Source organism: Falco naumanni, chromosome 9, assembly GCF_017639655.2.
Source record: "Falco naumanni isolate bFalNau1 chromosome 9, bFalNau1.pat, whole genome shotgun sequence".
Taxonomy (NCBI): Eukaryota; Metazoa; Chordata; class Aves; order Falconiformes; family Falconidae; genus Falco; species Falco naumanni.
In genome coordinates this window covers 1,668,178-1,682,425 of record NC_054062.1, presented here as the reverse complement: position 1 = coordinate 1,682,425, position 14,248 = coordinate 1,668,178, and the positions used below count along the sequence as shown (strand labels likewise).

Here is a 14,248-nt window from a genome sequence, read left to right as displayed (position 1 = left end):
TTACATCACAACTGTATGCACACAGTATTGTTCAGTTCCCTGATTGCATAGTATTAACTCCCTAAATACAGGACTAATTATAACCAGAGTCAAATAATGTATGGATCATACAGGAATTAGGAAGTGACTTGTGTCTGCAGAAACACCAGATCTCCTTGCAGTGTATCAGCTAACCATTTCCTACTTCACCTCAAGTGGTATATAACCTCCCCCACGCAAAACCTGACATCACAGAGAGGCTACATAACAGCAAACCAAAGAATTTTTTTTTACATTGAGAGAAATTACTTCAGAATTAAAACTCCTGTCACTGTGTCCCCTCAGTGCAGGAGACACTGTGTGCAAGATTACACATCCAACACAACAGAACCCAGAAGCACAGCTCAAGGACTAAGCAATAGCCACTTTTCTCAATTTTGCTGCTTTTCTCAGTAATAAAACGAATCACAAAGGTCTAAAAATCTGTGTTAGAAATATACTTACCTAACAAATGCTCCCACAAAAAAAGCTTTGTCAGTACAGGAGTATGCGCAGTAAGCACAAAACCAACTAAAGTTTCCAAAAAATTACATTGACTCTGTTGCATTTCTAAATTCCTTGGCTGTAAAACGTATTTCATTCTAAAACTTCATAGATACCAGAGTAAGCAGTTGCATGACTACCCTGATTATCAGTGCCCTCCCTCTCTCTCTCTCTCTCTAGCCCATGACAGTGGCTCAAGAATCCAAATTCTAATTAGAAACTTTCATTTATCTTCCCTGGCCTGGCCAAGGCACCCAGCAGAGCTTTGGATGTTGGTTGCTTTAAAATTTATCATTACATTAAAATAAAGTAAAGAGGTATGATGAAAGAGAGAAAGTTCTAAAGTTCTGCATCTCTCAGTTCAGTTTCTTCAACTTTAAAGATCAGCGAGGCTAGAAGAGTTTGGTTTCTGTTCTCTCTGGTGGGGAGGATCCAGCTGTGCGTTTGTTGAGAGTTGGTGCAGCACTGTAAAGTCATCAAAGAGTCCATGGCAGCCAATGAGAGCAGAGCTCTGGATAATCTGTGTTCAAAAACTTACGATTAATATGCCGAACTAGGTTCTTTCAGGAGCTATCTTACTCAGAGGTTGAGCTGAGAGGACAATGGGTTGTGATTAGGTATTGTTCACAATCACTAAGTGAACCAGCACTAGAGAATAGACTGTGATTAGAAGGTGGGTGCTGGGTCATTACCATGCACGGCTTCGCCTGTCACTGTCCTCTCTCCTGGTTATACACCGGCATCAGAAGCGGGGCGTACAGCGACGAGTTAGTGTTTGATTTTCATTAGTTCTGTATCATTTTCCATCACTCTTGGGTCCCTTTGTGACAGAAGTTACATGTGTGTGCTGCAGTTTGTTTTACAGAGGTAGAATTTCTACTCAATCTTTCACAGACTTTATTTTCTCTGCATGTATATTCATATGTACTTTGACATACTCGGCACTGGTACCCTGGGCAGTGATGCAGCTCCTTTACTTTGAGCTTGTCATATAACCTATGACTCAACGCATCCTTGCATCGACCTTGTTTAATAATAGTGCCCATAACATATTAAGCATGTCCTCGCCAGTGTTTTCAGAATGTGACGCAAGACACAGCACTTATTTTTCCTTTGCCGTTGGCTCACTTTACTTTAAATTTCCTTGAGAAAACCTCACTAATGACTGATATATTATTAAAGAAACGAAATAGCTTTCTCCATCACTAGTATGTACTAATCTAACCCTTTTTACTTTGCCTGATGCTTTTGCAAACCTTAACAGACTGAAAACAGCGCAAAAAAGGACAAGAAATATATCTTCAAAAGCAGCTTACTTGTTCAATAATCTGTACACAATAATAAAAAATGCACTGATAGTCAGCAAGTGATGCAAAAATTTCTTAACAATACCTGACTTTTTTTGCTAGAACGGAAGTGGGTGGTGAAGGGGGAAGGAACTAAGACTTATCTTAAGACTTTGAATTTTGACTTCTGATTGCAGGTACTAACAAGTCTTTTCAATTTGTAGCATCAGGTAAGATAATGCGCACGTAGTGTCGTCCACCCTTTTTAATACATATGTACATACACACGCACATACAGTACCACTTCCTTTCTTCCTTGCTTTAAAGTAGTTTTCCTCTTGCCCTAGACATATCTTCACTCCTACCTATATTTTTTATCCTCACACTCTAGTTATCTCCTGTGGTCACTAGATCTATGCGATCTTTCCCCTTACCTATCAGAAGCACACAAACCCTCCTCTGCACCTCTCTTCAGAAGCACAGATACCCTCCACTCAGGGAAACGCATCTGCCCTAATTACCACAGAACTCTACCTCTTTATGGCAGGCAAAACATTTTACACACTTTCTGAGAGTAAAGAGTTTAGCGACACCATACAAAAGCATCAGAGCACAATACTATAAACTCTTACAATGCCAGATCAATACCACTGCAATCATACAAATCATAGGACAGTATTATTAATAAATAGACTGTTATCTTTTAATGATACAGAACATTTTGACATGGTACTATTATGAAGGAAAAACAAGCCCTTGCTATGTGGGTGAATTATGACATGTATGAGTCCACACACTTTGAGGCAAAGTCAAAATTCTCTTCACTCTGAAGTGGAGGTATTTATCTGCAAATGATCAGAGTTATGAAAAACTCACCTCTAACTCCCTGACTATCTTGATGATTGACTGTTGAGACTGTGCAGCACATTTTTCCTTTACTAAGCCCTCATTTTTCAGTTCAAGTTCTTCATTGGCTCTTAGAAGGTTCTTGTACTTATTCAGGAGCTCCTGCAATTCTGCATCCTTTTCTTTAACTGTTCCATCAAGTTTCTAACAAAAGAAAATAAGGAAACAGTTTTTAAAAAATTACTCTGGTTTTATATTGCAAAACAGACAAATAAAATGCAGGAGAATATCCAAGGATGATCCGGCACATGTTCTTTACATACCTCACTAAAGAAGAGCTCACTTTAACATAATAGAAGCAAAAAAAAGATGGAACAGAAGCTTTCCCAGCTATCCAGTCTTTTAACTATTAAAAAATAAGCCAAGGCATGCACCTTGGTCTCCAGGTATAGAGCAACCTCACCTAACAGCCTTTGGTTGAATACCATCAGTACTTTTCAGGGTTATACCTCCAGGTGTAAAAAAACTGAGCAGGGGTCTGTTAACATTCAGGCAGCTCCCTTCTCGTGTAAGTCATTTTGAATGGGGTCCAAAAAAAGAAGATAAAATATTTCAGTACCTATACCTATTCCTCAGCTTCTGGTTTCTGTACAATAAACTGAAAATCATAAGCACTTCAGAGCTTTTAAAGTATCTTACCACAACAGTGAAAATTCTACAAAAGTATTAGTAAACCTGTCGTCTTCCTCTGTCCACACACTTCATAAAACCCTAACAAGAAATCTTGAATGTCTCACACACTATAATTATATGTCTGTTCTGCAAACACAGTATTATAAAAAGTGAAGGATTATCATCAAAATCAACAGTAGTTCTAAACACAAATGAGATTTTGTAATAATACCCCGTACAAAATCAAATTATAACTTTCCATTTTTCACTTCACCTGAAGTCTACCCACCTGAACCTGCAGATCCTTTTGATTGACATTGTCTGTTAGTCGTTTGATAACTAGTTCTTGGCTCTGAAACTTCTGATTGCTTTCACTCAAAAGAATATTGTAATGATGTTCAACTGCTTTTTCTTTCTCGGTCATTTCACCATGTAATTTCTCTAGTTGATTTCTAAGGTCCTGGAAAAAAGACCAAAACTGAATATTTAGCAAGTCAACTTTAATAAAACTTTCAGACTAACAACCCACATTATTAGCTTAACTCTCCCTCGCTTTAAATTACTCGTATCACTGAATAGTCTGGAGAATGTATTTAAGCCAGTATCTTTCTCTTGGAATCAATGAACACAAAGAAAGAAAACTTTTAGATGAGGTGTCAGCATTGTCTTCTAAAAATCTAGGTTGTTACTGTTTAAATGCTTTTCATAGAGAACCACTGGACTCCAAGACAGTTGGAATATCATGCATGTAGATGCTGTCGCTGTCAGAATGAGCACTCACTTCTGAGTCAATTTACTCCCTTGCTAGAAATAGGAGAAAATTGGTTACGGGTGATTCAGTTTGTTATTTGCTCTTTTTCTCATCACACCATGAAAATTCTTGCACTAACGTTGTCTTATTAGTTACTTTTGCATCAAACAAAAGGTCAGAAATGTTAAAACATTTTCTTTTGACAAAAGCACAAACTTCAAATGGCCAATCAGGTCAGTCTCATGATTAGAAGTCATGAACAGAACTCGATCTTGATTCTGGCTCTGTTCGTTACTTCCTACAGCTCTAACATTAGTTGCATCACCTCCACATCTTAGTTCTCCATCAGAGAAACATATACTTCTTGTCCATTTTGCTTCTAAAACACAGGAACAATCTCTTTCAATAGCCTCATGCAGTAGCAAGTCCAAGGACTCCAAGATTTCTTAGGACCAACATGGACTACTGCAACGTAAACCAGTATCTCCTAGTCTGCAGGTCACACACCTGATGCACACAACAATTACAGATTTTTCCTCTGCATTCCTACAGATCTTGTTCCACTTCATTAAATCCACCATTGGAAAATGTAGCTATCTATGGGGTTTCAAAGTCTGACCACCTGATACAGCCTTGGGTTCCCAGCAATAGCATCAAACTATTCCTGTTCCTTACATCTTGCTATGAACTGGGACCATCACTAAATTGATGGAAATAGGTATGAAATTATTAACATGTAATTAATAGTCAGTTCCCAGTTACAGACTGGAAAAAAAGCAAGAACACAGGGCAGTAGAAAAATCCATGACGTGGCTTCTCTGTCCTTCCACCTTCTTTCCCACCACCACTTTTTGTGTCACTTCAAACCTTTCTGCTGATTTGTCAGAAGTTTCAATACCACCAACCGAAGGAGGCATAGTCTGCATATACACTAGCCTCATTTTACAAGCTTTTACTCTGCAAGAAGATCCAGAGCATTTACTGCATGGATTGTGTGGAAAAAGAGAAGTAAAAAAGTGTAACAAAGGAACTGCCGTCTAAAATTAAACAATTAAAACTTACAGAAGACTTTATACTATCTAAACTTCTCCTCAGACCTAAAGAACCAGGTAACACAGCCTACATCTTAAAATAAATGTTTTCCATTTATTCCCAAAAAGGGCCATTTGTGAAGTATCATAAGCCCTTTAAATAGTTTTGCACATATGGTAGTCACCTATAAACTTTACATTTACCTCCACTGGGATTTAAAATTCAATAGTTGTTTCTTATTCTAAGTACAAAGAAATAGTACTAGTGACACTTTAATTGCAATCTCTTTACAAACTGTTTTATGTCCTTTCCTTGACTTAATTACCTTGCTTCATGCAGGTTCACATCAAATCCTTAACATCATTTTACTGCTTCAGTGTTTTACTTCTGTTTATTTTGCACATTAAATACAAATTGTCATTTACAATGCCTTTCGGTTTACTTGCTTAATTTTAGCTTCATTACCAGGATTCTGCTAAGAAATCCCTAATAGCTCCCCAAAACCCTCAAACGTTACTCAGTTTCAAAGAATGATTAAGTTTAGACCTTCAGTTCTGCAAACTAATAAAGCGAATTTTTTTCAGGACCAAAAGAACTACTTGCTTGACTAAGAAAACTGAAGAACTGCAGAATCAGGTCCAAGTTTTGCCTATATACACAAGTTCTCAAATATGTTTATATTTATAGTTAATAATTAGGAAGAAATAGAAACTGCAGTGTAGCACAGCTCTTTCAGAAGGAGTGTAAGGTCTGATAACTGCAAAGTCTTTTGGCTTCGAGTTTGGAGCTCTTCAAGTGGGTCACTTTAAGCCCATTCATATACAACATGCAAAGTGGAAGCAAAGGATCACCTGCAGTGTTACGATTTTCACTGCATTGCAAAGTTCACTCCCCAGCTCTCTATTCTTATATTGGTTTTATACCATCACATCACTGAGAGGCTTTAAGTGAATACGTGACCTGCCAGATAACTAGCAGTTTAGACAACTAAACCTCAAAAGAACATTTGTGACCTGTCCTATAACTTCAAGTGACCAATTCTCTGTGGCTTCTCTTTATGAAAACCATAAACGGCTTTAAGAAGATTACAGGCACGCACAGATAGAAAAGATGCTGCCGCAATAACAGTGCTACACCCCCTGTTATCTAATCTCAGTTGTCTTGACTTGTCAGGTACAGAAACCATGCCTCAGCCTTTAAAGCAGCAAAAAATATGTTACGGCTGGGTTTATGGAAAGGGGTGGACTGACAAGGCATACAATTGTGGGAAAAGAAAAAAAGCCTGCAAGAGACTTGCAATTTGCAGATACCCTGCCTCTACTATTTCTGCCTGCAGGGTTCCCTAAATCCTTCCCAAAACAAGCTAAAGTTGAGACTGAAAATTATCTTCTTTGCATGAGCTAGAATTCTGTAAAACACAAAACTATCCATCACTATAGCAGCTTGCTTGAACTCATTGACCACTCAAATTGTCTGGGAGAAAATCTATTGGTTTCTATACATCGAGTTGCAAGGATAATATAGTACCCTACAGCTCTCAGAGCATAAACTTTGCAATTCCCTCTGCCAACCTTTTTCCCCAAGAGACTTTCCTATGATTAATGACAGCTGAACTAAGAAAAATGAATGTGAAACACTATAATATAGAAGACCAGAGCAGATGCCTCCCCCTCCCTGTCAGACAGGAAACAGGTAGGTGAATAATTAAGTTGTGAAGCTCCAAAACCTCCCTCTTAGGCTAAACTACAGGTAGAAAAACTAAATAAATTATGTGTAATGAGTTATTCTGCATTTCCCCAACCAACTGATCAAATATGAATACCTAGTAAATACACTCTAATTGTCTACATTAGGTCTGGAGAGAGAATGGATACTTGAAGTGTTTAATCATGTAAATTTGAACAAACTCTTCGATCAAGCAGCACTGAATCTGTTAATAGACACAGTACCATGGTGGACACAAGCAATGTTAAGGAAGAGTTGATGTTTATTCCTTGTCAGTTGTATGAAAGAATATACGCTTCCAGATTCTTGTTTCCAAGAGCTTAAAGTGATGCTGAACTACTGCTTAACAGCAGCTTCTGGAAAGTACAGAACTGAAAGAGTTCTTGCTTTTAAAGTTGACTTAGTAAAACGCCAGGGCATCTGCCCACACTGAGGCAGGGACATTGTTCAAGAACATCTACACCCATTGCCCCAGAAGACTCCTAATACTAAGAACAGTCTGCAACGTGGACAATCAGCTCACATGTAGCAGTCTTAATTAGTTTAACCTTCTTCCATGCCAGGACAGCAATGCCCAGATCACATCCAGATAAACTGGGTTTACAACAGGGCAGAAGTACTTTTCCTGGATCTCGAAGGTTTTTTAGAAAACTGATACATGCAAGAATTTGGATTATCCCAATTAGTTTATGAAAAGCATTTGAAAATTTCCCCGTAACCAAGTTAAAAGCTAAGACAGCAGTACATTACTGATGTTTAGGGCATTTTCTACAGTTTACACGCATTCTTGCTGGTTTTATTCTAACAAAATAGACCCACTGATAAATAGGTATCTTGGCGCATAAATAGAAAAGAATTTTTAAGGTTGTCTCATAAAAAGTTTGTAACAGATCACTGAAGTGATTTTCTATTTGTCAAAGAGCAAAATATCACAGCATATTTTTTACTCCCACATATCTACTACTTAATGGGCAACATTTCACAGGCGATGTTGCTATATCCAAATGTACTAGCAACTCTGAAATTGAAGCAGCTGTTCTGCAAGGAGTAGGAAATAGGTTAGGGATATAATTTTTATAAGACTGCTCATCTTTTGGCAGGAATGCTTTTCCCCAAGGACCTAGTCATTTACATGAAAAACTTGGACATAATGGAGTCAAATAGGCTTCTGTAATACAAGTAACTTTGAATACCCTGGCAACTCCCTACTCAGTCCTATTTTTCTTGTCTTTCCTACACAGAATTATATTCTAGCTCCCCTGAAAGATGAAAAAACTTCTGAATAGAGGAAGACAGTTCACTATGAAACACTTTAAATCAATAAAATATGTTCTTTGTGGCTGTTTTACTGACAGGAGCAATCTGTGTTTTCTCTCCTTAACCTCAACACCCTGAAGAAATTTCAGAGCACACCAAAGATAGAGACTTTGTGATGGCAGTCTAACCACAGTTGACAATCAACCAAAAATGCAAGTTAAATTGAGGGCAGAAGGGGAGAACTTATTTGTTTGTAGGTAAAGACAGCCCTCTCCTGGTTTTCAGCAATATTGCAGGAGCAGCATTGCCCACGTACACCTGCTTTATTAAGATCCTTATTTAATAATTGAACTAAAACATCCACTGAATAAAGACAAGCTCATTTAGTCTTTTATGTAATTTAATATAGCAGGAGGCTAATCCCTAACGAAAAAGGACCAGACTTTGCATGCAGGCAGGACTCTTGTTATGCAAATACTGCCCTAATGCAACGGTAAGACGACGTCAGAAAAATCCATGTGACAAGACATACATACGTTGAGAAGTATGTTTTATGGCAAACACTCAGCAGAAGGTGCATCTTTTTTCCAAAGGAAAAAAGAAAAAGAAGAAACCTGATCATTCACTTTGTTGCATGAGCTGTGTATGCTGGGAGCAGAAGTGCTTATCAAAACACCTACAGCAAGGTAAAAAACCCTAAACAGAGTATGAAGCAAGCAAAATTAATGAACAGATACAGCATATCATTTTTATGTTAAATTGTGATCGACTAATGCTGTGCTTTGGTAATTTTACAAGCAGAAAGTATTACAGCGACCCTGCTATGACAGCTAAAAGCAAGGCGAAGTTTGGCTTAACATTGCAACAACTGTCTACTTACTCCTGTTCCGCATTAGAACTTAGAAAAAAGTATAATTAAAGTAATGCAATTTAAGATACTGTATAGACCTGTAACAAGACAAATACAGCAGAAATATAAAACATACATTGTTGTGCATGTTCAGGTTCTCTCATCAGAAAAACTGAAACCAACAGTAACCATTACTTATAAAGGTTAATGATTCTTTCTAGGACCTAAGTATCAAAATTATATTTCTTCTAAAATATTTTTCTGTGCAGACCACGTGCCAGAATTTTCCTCAATTGTCTTGTCCACATAATTTTGAACACTGGCTTTAGGCAAATATATTTACCTTTCCAAAAGTTATTTTAATTAAAAAACTAAATTTGTTAGAGAAGGACATGCTAGAAGTGCTAAACTATTGTTATACTTAATGAAATAAAGAAGCGATAATAACATTAATGGTTTTGTCACTTCTGCTCTTCTGTAGTTGTGCTTCATCCAGCTCCTTCTCCATTTTCTCTCTTTCTAAATTCAAATCATTTAGCTCTTGATCGGTCCTTTTAATCCTCCTTTGTAGTTTACGATTCTCAGCATCCTTTGTAAGGTTTTCCGAACGCAGCTCTGCTAAGAGGGTCTCTTTTTCCATCAAGAGAGCTTGATAATCCGCAGCACCCTGAAACAAAGCAGCGTTCAAGTTCTATAAGCGTATTTTGTAGGGACTGGAAGTCTTTATTGCTGTTGCATCCAAACCCAGTCCCCCGCACTTCTTTCCAGTACTTCAAAACGTGCAAAATTACAGTGAAGTCACAAGTTACTTGCAACAGGGAGAACATTAGCTGAGAATTTTCAGTGTAATGTAACACAACTTTCAATGACATCCAGTGCAGGGTAACAGTCTTAGATGCCCAAGAATTAGACAAAAAGTTAGACTGCAAAGGAGTCCATAGTGCAAATGAGATCATAGTAGTATTATTATTGGTTCCCAAAGCTCTTACTATACTCTACTTTTGGGTCAGTCTGAATCCAGAGTAGGTCAAGTAGTTACCAAGTCACAGGCATATTTTTTATATGAAATACCAAGTCTGATTTGTGTTCTTCCCCATCACATACTGTTACAACTGGCCTTCAAGTTCACAACAGATGAAAGGAGTAGTGGGCTATGCAGCATGATCTACTCACACAGAACTGCCTTCAACTCAAGTTTGTAGCTAAGTAGCAGAGTAATGAGGAGAAGGGCTTGCTCTGTCACCCACCATGCAATATGGATTCTGTGGACAGGAGGGATTAGTTGCACACTTTTTAAACCTTGACCTTTTCAAAAATAATCAAGCTTTTATTAAAATGAAAGGGTTAAAATTACAGTAATATTTAAAAGCAGGACTTTCACAGTATGAAAAAGCAAACATAAGCCACAGATTCACACACAGGCCAAAATGACCTAAAGGAGAAATAGGATATACTTCCCTCAATAGAGCACACTTAAAATTTAGGCTTAAGTGAAATAAATGGCTTTTGAAGAAATGGAGGTGCTCTGTGAGAACTAAACATTACTACTCTATTAGACTCCATACCAAAAACCAGTAGAGTTTGTTACAGAAGTTTCAGCTGCATGTACGTCAGAGGCAAGTGTATCAACCTCTTCTATTCCTGCCGAGCTAAGAGACCAAGTGGATGAACAAACATCATAATGGAAGATTCATCACTGCCTCTGATCAGTATTAGTTTTACCAGACTTAGTTTTAGATGAGTTTGAAATAATGACAAGACATTACATCATCTATTTTAGAATCAAATCCTTACTTTCTCCCATTTTACATTTTAAGACCTTTATAATGCATGTTACCATCATAAAGTCCTCTCTCCTCCACACACGAAGGCATGACTAAATCACATTTTCACAATCAACATTCCACTATTTTATAGATAGTGGTTTCACTTTCATTTATTACACAAATAAATCCAAACAAATGTCTCTTATCCAGCTCAACTCTGCTAACACCAAGCCTGTGCTGCTACCATACTTTTGGAAGAAAAACCAAAACATTCTTAGGTCAAAGAAAGGTAGATATCATCGTAGCTCCACAACTATTTGTGTCTTTATTTTTAACTCACTTTACTTTTACACATTTCTCCCTTAATAATCCTCCATTGTTATAGAAGAAAGACCTCAAGAAACAAGAAAAAAAATGTCAGATTACTTAAAGCTATCATTTAAATAATTTGATTTAGGAATTTTGTTGAAGTAAGAAAAATTAAACATTTTCAACAATATTTTCAACTGCTTTCCATTCCTCTACTTAGAAAGACACAAAGCACTACCACTATGTGGAATTATGGGGAAGGGGGAGCACAGATAGGGGACACACTAATTGCTCACTTCTTACCTTGAATTTTTGGATGTGTGCTTTGTGAGTTGCCTCTCTTGCCTTAGCCAATGAAGCTCTTAGATCTTCAATTTCAGAACCAAGCTCCTCATTCTTTAAGTAAAGTAAAATGAATACTATGTAGAAAGAGTTATTTCCAAGGGATGGTGATTCAATAATAACTACCCCATCTCATCATCCAACTACACAAAACAAGTACTTTAAAGAAAACACCAAATATATCATAATAGATTTTCTATCAAGAAATTCTTATTCTCATACAACACTCACTAGACTGCCTGTCACTCAAGTTAAATATTTCACATTCTTCCACAAAATCTGGGTTTGAGCTGACATTGACCTCTTCTATTTTTGGTGTCTTACAACAGCTCCACTTACTCAACAACATACAACACTTCTCATACCTTTTAAAGTGGTGCTCAGAACTGACAAAAAAAACCAAAACATCAGTGTGCAACTGAAAACATTTTCCCCTCAAAGTTCTTAAGGGAGAAAGTATCAGTTAAAGTACCTTGTTCCTCCAGTTCAAAACCCCCAACTCTAGATAAACAGAACTGCTTACAGATATGACAGCAGTGATGAAGGACACACCAGAAGCCTCCTAATGGTTACAGTGACATCAGTCAACCCCTGCCACATACACAACACACATATTCCCCTCCCAATAACAGTTAACAGACAAGCAAGATCATAATCATACCTCTTTTTCCTTTGCTTTTAATGCAACAGTTAGCCCTTGAATAGTTTTATCCCTTTTCAAACCATTCTTCTTTTCAGCAGCAAGCTCATTTTCTCGCTCTTGTAGCTCTTCCTGAAGTGACTAAATTAGATTATGCGAAAGTTGCATTAACTTCCCACTAAGAGATACTGTAACTGCACATTCATAAGCACAATCTCTCAGAGTTCTTGCGTCTTATTACTTAGATTACTAACATAAAATATAGACCCAAAATGCAAGTCATCATCTTAAAGATGTGCCTGGAATATAGTATAAGAAGCATAATCTCATGGGCTAGCCATGAGCACCAGCTTCAATATAGGATGAGTGTGCCTTTACGAGCCTTACTGAAAATTGCTTCAAGAACAAAGCAAGGCTTCCCATTATCTAACATAAGAGAGTATTTACCAGAGGACTTGCCTTGCTACTTTTGGAGTCAAGGCCTCTCTGTATCTACGAATGCGTAACAGAAGGGTTCCCTACATGTACTGTAAGCAGTCAAGGAAACAGAAACAAAACTAGAACTCACCTGAATATTTTTTTCAAAGGAATTTCTCTCATTATTAAGCTCCATTCTAATAGCCTATAAAAACAAAACAGCTGTTATGTTCAAGTAAATTCATTCTAAACACAAATGTAACTCATTAAACATTAAAGTGAAGCAAAATAAGCTTAAAAACCTTGCAGGAGACGGGGAAAGAAACAACTTAGCATATGCCTTTTGGCAGGAATATATTGAATCAGTTACTTCCTGGAACTCTGCAAATCTATCCAGGCACAGTATGAGCCTGTCCAAATTAAGAAGGGAAAAAAAAAGAAAAATGAACAGACAAAAAAGCTATCCCATACAACATGTTTTTCCATGAGACAGGACAGCTGTACTTGCTGAGTTAATAAAAATGCATTTTTATATGACATTTATCTATGTCAGAAAGATGCTTTAATTAGCACTTTGTCTTGGGGAGGTTACAGATATTTTTTTTTAATCAGTAATCTTACATAGAAACAGACTTGTGCAAAGTTATTCATCAGATATTTTTTTCTCCAATACTGCATCTTGCAACGATCCTACAGTCTGTCCTGTCCACCTCCTATGAAATGAATAAAGATGACCCTGTTTTAACCTTAACACACAAGTACTATTGTGAAACCAGGGTGATTTTTCCCGACACATACAGATTCAATTGCAAGACCATGCAGAACTGAAAACTTTTAATTCCACTCAGTCCAATCACAGAAGGTTCTCTTGTCTATTCTTGACAAAAACAAAAGAAATGTGTAGGTACTTGAACAATATTCAGTTCCAAAACAAAAAGGGAAGAAAATTTCTCAGAAGTATGCCAGCTTCTATGATTACTCTCTTAGTTCTGCCAGCTTTAATTTAGGGGGGACGACAAGCCTTAAGACCTGTTTCTATATTTCAACTTTCAGGTATCCGTCTTCCTATTTAAGAACCAAGTGACATAAAAGACTCACCCTTAGCACCTTTTGTTAAGCCAAAGGGTAGACTTGCACTTTACTTCATGCGGTATTTATTTTACGTCTACCTTCCTTACTCTAGCTTTTTCTCCAGACTTTAACAGTAAAAATACTTCCCAAAAACAAACTCTCAAGTCTCATTCTTAACTTCTACAGAAGTTATGTCAACTATCGAGGGATCTGTTAACACCTAGCATTTCTTATAGATACTATGCAATTGCTGTACTGAAGTATATATATATGTAATACAGGCATAAAGTCAAGGAGAAACACAACCTCTCACTGAATGAATGGTAAGCATGGATAATAAGGATGAATATTGACCATCAAGCCACAATAAAACCAATGAATGTTAAGAAATGGAGGAGAGGGAGAGAAGGAATAAATGTGGAGAAAAATATTTTTAAAACATTGGCTTGTCACTCACATAACTGTCATGCACAAAACCTTTACAATCCTACGCCACATGAGATTTATACATACAACTGTTCAGTTTCCTCACCTCTATCTCACTATCTTTTTCATGCCTCAAAGCAATGGTAAGTTCTCTGATTTTTTCTGCTGATAAGTTCCCATCATAAGATCCACTCTGAGACTTTTCCTCTTCAAGGTGTTGGATTATAGCTTCTTTACTTTTCAGTGACAGATTCAGTTGCTCTATAAGTCTAAAATTATAAGATTTTTAATATTAATCTTGCATCATCTGCCACCAGTTCTCCAGTCATTGTAGTA

The 14,248-nt window shown here is 37.1% G+C and overlaps 1 protein-coding gene across 3 annotated transcripts in view; it reads right to left on the bottom strand.

Annotated features, from left to right (window-relative positions):
- Positions 1–14,248, bottom strand: part of CDK5RAP2 (CDK5 regulatory subunit associated protein 2) — an 83,207-nt gene that overhangs the window by 54,426 nt on the left and 14,533 nt on the right. For all 3 annotated transcript variants that reach the window (XM_040607749.1, XM_040607751.1, XM_040607752.1), the window contains 7 exons: positions 14,019–14,181; positions 12,567–12,620; positions 12,020–12,139; positions 11,320–11,412; positions 9,390–9,608; positions 3,616–3,786; positions 2,685–2,858 (listed from right to left, as the gene is read on the bottom strand). In XM_040607749.1, the coding sequence (XP_040463683.1) occupies positions 2,685–2,858; positions 3,616–3,786; positions 9,390–9,608; positions 11,320–11,412; positions 12,020–12,139; positions 12,567–12,620; positions 14,019–14,181 (994 nt within the window). The remainder of the gene's footprint in view (positions 1–2,684; positions 2,859–3,615; positions 3,787–9,389; positions 9,609–11,319; positions 11,413–12,019; positions 12,140–12,566; positions 12,621–14,018; positions 14,182–14,248) is intronic.